The 4,462-nt window shown below is 67.9% G+C and overlaps 1 protein-coding gene across 1 annotated transcript in view; it reads left to right on the top strand.

Moving 5' to 3' along the window:
• IQCA1L (IQ motif containing with AAA domain 1 like) overlaps positions 1 to 4,222 on the top strand; it is a 14,810-nt gene extending 10,588 nt beyond the window's left edge. Inside the window, exons 3-15 of the mRNA XM_025193522.1 lie at positions 35 to 119; positions 211 to 486; positions 611 to 686; positions 1,197 to 1,303; positions 1,511 to 1,603; positions 1,740 to 1,789; positions 1,939 to 2,022; positions 2,152 to 2,258; positions 2,511 to 2,710; positions 2,803 to 2,889; positions 3,165 to 3,342; positions 3,650 to 3,888; positions 4,118 to 4,222. Coding sequence (XP_025049307.1) covers positions 35 to 119; positions 211 to 486; positions 611 to 686; positions 1,197 to 1,303; positions 1,511 to 1,603; positions 1,740 to 1,789; positions 1,939 to 2,022; positions 2,152 to 2,258; positions 2,511 to 2,710; positions 2,803 to 2,889; positions 3,165 to 3,342; positions 3,650 to 3,888; positions 4,118 to 4,222 — 1,687 coding nt within the window. The remainder of the gene's footprint in view (positions 1 to 34; positions 120 to 210; positions 487 to 610; positions 687 to 1,196; positions 1,304 to 1,510; positions 1,604 to 1,739; positions 1,790 to 1,938; positions 2,023 to 2,151; positions 2,259 to 2,510; positions 2,711 to 2,802; positions 2,890 to 3,164; positions 3,343 to 3,649; positions 3,889 to 4,117) is intronic.
• The last annotated feature ends 240 nt before the right edge of the window (positions 4,223 to 4,462 follow it).

Below are 4,462 nucleotides of genomic sequence, written 5' to 3'. Positions count from 1 at the left end.
TAGGCACTCATGCTTGTCGGGCCCCCTCGCACAGGGACCTGACCGGGCGCTTCCCAGAGTACCCCGACGAGGACGTGGGGGGCTCCAGCATCCTATTTGCAGAGAAGACCCCTGAGCAGGTCACGGGGCGCCAGGCCGGGGGGCAGTAGCGACCGGGGTGGCAGGAAGCTGGCTGCAAGCTGGCCCCAGGGTGTGGTGCCGCACATTCAGCGTGGGGTGGGGAGGGGTGCCCATGGGGTCAGGGCAGGGGGCCAGGCTGGCGGACCGCACGGGGGGCTATGGCCCCCATCTCTGCCAGCCCTCTGGGAGCTGGGGTCCTGCCGTGGCCTGGGAACCCCGGTCCAGCAGGGTCATGCTGGGGGCCCGCAGGTGAGAGAAGAGCTGGAGCAGCTGGAGAGAGAAGAGGGGGACAAGAAGAAGAAGAAAAAGAAGAAGAAAGAGGAGAAAGAGAAGGCAAAAAAAGGCAAGAAGAAGGACAAGAAACCGGTGAGCCCCTGGCTGCAGGGAAGGAAGTTCCGTCTGCCCTTCCCCGCGCGCCAGGGCTGTCCCCGCTCCTCCCTGCGGGCTCCCGCTGCGTCCCGTGACTCCCTGCGCTTGGGGCTTTTCCCAGGAGGAAGCTGAAAGTCTAATGCTGCCTCCCTCCAAATTCCTGCCCATCATCAGCACGGGCTTCACGCAGTACCAGGGTAAGGGGGCTGGACGGGGCGGGAGGAGCACACCACCTGCACGCGCACACCAGCTCGCACCCACACCTGCACTCTGAACCAAGGGAGGCCTCTGCCATGATGACCTGGACCAAGCCCTGGCAGGGTCTCCTGTCCTGGCCGCCCAGGTCTCCTGTGCCTGGCGCTTCCCCGTGGCCCGGGCTGCAGACGGGCTGGCCGTGAGGATGCAGGTCCCAGGGCTGAGAGCGGTGCCTGTGGCCAGCATTGACCCTCCCGCCTGCATGCAAGGGGCTGGCACCGGCGAGGCACAGCCGGGCGACAGTGTGTCACTCGGGGAGGGGACCCCAGTGCCACATCGGTGCTGTGTGGGGGGGGCTGGGGGCAGGTGCTATGTGGCATTACGGTGCCGACTCCTCCTATGCGATGCCTGGGGGTGCCCGGAGCTGCAGTGGCTTGCGGGGGCGGTGGGAGAACAAGGGAAGCGGGGATGTGGCAGGGTCAGACCAGCGCGCCCCCCCCTCGCCGCCGCAGCCACCTGGGGAGAGCGGGACGTGGGCAAGCCGGTGCAGCAGGGCTGCAACCTGGAGCTGATCAAGGCCCAGATGCGGAAGGAGGTGGAAAAGGAGGTTCGGCTGCAGGTCAGTGGGGGCGAGGGTCCCGTCCCTGCGGCACGGCCAGGCCCCACGGCCGTTGGGGATGTGGGGGTCTGCTCTGTCATCTCCCCTTGAGCCTGGGGGATGCAGGGGCCAGGCTGCCCAGGGAGGGCGGGGGTCTGCGGAGGCCACGTGAGGATGGGGGGAGCCCTGGGGGTGTCCCTGGCACTGCCACGAGCCCCTGCTCCCCAGGTGGACGAGATGATGCGCCAGGAGCTGCAGCGGCTGAGGCTGGCCGTGGACCGCGAGGAGCCCAGGCCTCTCAAGGCCAAGAAGAGCAGCAAGGTCTGGGGAGTGCTGGTGTTGGGCATGAGGGGCTGGGATCAGGGGCATGGATGGGGGCTGTCTCGGGGTGGGGGCATGGGCCCCTCGGGCTGTCCCGATTGTAAGGGTTTCCCCTTCACTTCTTTCTTCCAAGCAGAAGTTGGGGAAGAAAAGTGGGAAAAAGGAGAAGGACCTGACCCAGGACAGGTGTCGCCCTCATAGCTGATCCTGGCCCCACTCTCGCCGGGCTCGTCCGGCCCCGGCCCCCTCTGCTCGGAGGGGAGCCTGCCCCCCAAGCCCCTGTCTTGGCAGGGGCTGAGCGGGGCGTGCGCTCCCTGATGCCCCCCTGCCCCCAGGACCCTGGACTCGCTGTACGAGGAGCTGGTGCTGCAGGGCATCCTCAAAAAGCCCCAGGCCGTGCCGCTGGCTGACTACACCGGTGGGCACCCACCTGGGGTGGGAAGGGAGCCAGGCCCAGGCACGGCCCCGTGGCGGGTTGCTTGGGGGCAGGGGTTGGTGTCGGGGTGGGAGCTGCCCCTTTCGCCCCTTGACCCCTGCTCCCCCCCCCATGACTTCAGCTACCTGGGGAGCACGCTGCGCGCGGCGGGGGCCGAGCCTGCGCCCTCGGTGCTGGACGTCCGGCAGAACGTCGTGCTGTACGCCATCCTGCGCCTGGGTAGGGGCAGAGCCGGGCCCAGCCCCAAAGCCGACCCCGTGCCCCAGCCTGGGGCAGCAGCAGGGCTGGGGTGGGGCGCAGGGCTTGTGCCGTGTGTTGGCTGGGGGATGCATGGAGGTCCGAGCTGCGTGCAATGTCCCGTGGAGGGTGGGTGTTCCCGTGGGGGGGTGCCAGGCACTGCTGGGGTGCTCTGCCACCTGCATTGGGATCAGATACAGACCCCCCACCCCGTCCCATCCCCATGGCCCCTAGGGTCACCCACAGTGCACGAGCTGGCACCACAGGTGAGGTCCCTCCTGCTGGCTGGCCCTGCGGGCACTGGGGAGCAGATGCTGGTGCACGCCGTGTGCACCGAGACGGGCGCCAACCTCTTCGACCTCTCCCCCGAGAACCTGGTGGACAAGTACCCGGGGAAGGCCGGCCTCAGCCTGCTCATGCACATGGTCTTCAAGGTAACGGTGGGGCTGGGGAGGAAGCCTGCAGCAAGCCGGGAGCTGTTTCCCCCGTGCCCCCTGGCTCAGCGCCTCCCCACGGCCCCTTGCAGGTGGCGAGGCTCCTGCAGCCGTCGGTGATCTGGGTCGGCAACGCGGAGAAGACGTTTTACAAGAAGGTCCCGAAAGAGGAGAAGGAGGTGAGGCCGTGGGGGGCAGGGGGGGCACCTGGCATGGGGCTGTGGGGCAGGGTGGGAGCCCCCGGGCCCCCCCTGCCACTTGCGTGTCTGCCCCCGCGCCGTCTTCCCCTACCTGTGTCCCCCCTACCCGGCTGGGTTTTCTGGGCTGCATCTTGCTCTGTTTAAGGGCTGGGAAGTCCTGAAGCAGCAGAAACCCCCTGACCCCCAAAGCCCTGCCCAGGTGCCCCCAGCTCCAGTCCCTTGTGCCAGCCAGGCCCTGCCCTTGCTGCCCACAGGCCGAGCCGAAGCGCCTGAGGAAGGAGCTGCCCAAGGCCCTGAAGATGCTGCGGGTGGACGACCGGGTGCTGCTGCTGGGCACGTCTGACCGGCCCTACATGGCCGATGCCAAGGCCCTGTGCAAGGCCTATGAACGGGTCCTCCTCGTGCCCCGTCCTGACTATGCCTCCCGCTATGGTGAGCGAGGACCCAGCCCCAGTCCCCCCTTTCTCCCCTACCAGTGGCCGCTGGGGCTCAGGGGCATCACCGCCCTGCCCTGGTCGTGTAGCCAGGGGCAGCACCAGGGCATGGGCCCCGTGCAGCACAGCAGAGGTGAGGGTGCTGGGCCCCGAGCCTCGCGGCTGTCTGGGCTTGTGCTGGTGACCCCCCCGCACCCCTGCACAGCAGCTGGGGGCAGTGCATCCATCCCCTTGCTTGTGCAGCCAGGCCAGCTGCCCCCCACCCTGCCCCACTGCGTCCCCTGTGACCGCCCCTCTCCCCGCAGTGACCTGGCAGCGCCTGATCCAGAAGCACGGTGGCACCGTGGGCCGTGGCCTGGACCTCAGTGCCCTGGCCACCGTCTCGGATGGCTACAGCCAGGGGCCCATGGCGCAGGTGGTGCGGGCGGTGCTGACTGAGCGGCGCATCCTGCAGCTGCCCAGGAGACCGCTGCGTGCCGAGGAGTTCCTGCAGCTGCTGCCCAAGGCTGACCCCGTCTACCCCGAGGAGGAGAGGACACTCCAGGTGCCGGCCCCTTCCCTCCCCACTGCCCCCCACTGCGACCACCAACTCGGGGATGGGCTGGGCGCACTCAGACCTCCGGAGCCAGTCGTGCTGTGCTTTGGTCTGGCTGAGCCGAACACAGCAGTGCAGCCCAAACCAAGCGGCAGGGCTGCATTCACATTGGCCCTGGCTCCCCGCTGCCTCCCCTGGGAGCACTGACCCCACCGCTTACCTGCTGTCTCCCTCGCAGGACTGGTACCTGAAGACGCCCCTGGGTAAGAGGTGGCTCAAGGCCACGGAAGAGCAGGTGGAAGGGAAGGAGATGCAAGGGAAGAAGAAGAAGGGGAGGAAGTAGAGCCAGCTGGAAGCGGGGAGCTGGCAGCACCCCTGGCTGGGGCAGCCTCATAAAGCCAACTTGCCCTCCTGAGCCTTGCGAGGGGCTTGGTGCAGGTGTGTGCACCCATGGGTCCACGCGCAGGGAGTGTGTGTTTGCATGTGTGTGGGCACATGCTTGGGGAACATGTACATGTGCAGGTGAGTCTGGAAAGGGCTTTGTGCATGGGTCTGGCCCGAGGGCAGCACCCCTGCTTGTCTG

The sequence above is a fragment of the Alligator sinensis genome, unplaced genomic scaffold (genome assembly GCF_000455745.1).
Source record: "Alligator sinensis unplaced genomic scaffold, ASM45574v1 scaffold1660_1, whole genome shotgun sequence".
NCBI classification, from domain to species: Eukaryota; Metazoa; Chordata; order Crocodylia; family Alligatoridae; genus Alligator; species Alligator sinensis.
The sequence above is the reverse complement of the archived record's forward strand: the minus strand, read 5'-3'. Positions and strand labels throughout refer to the sequence as shown.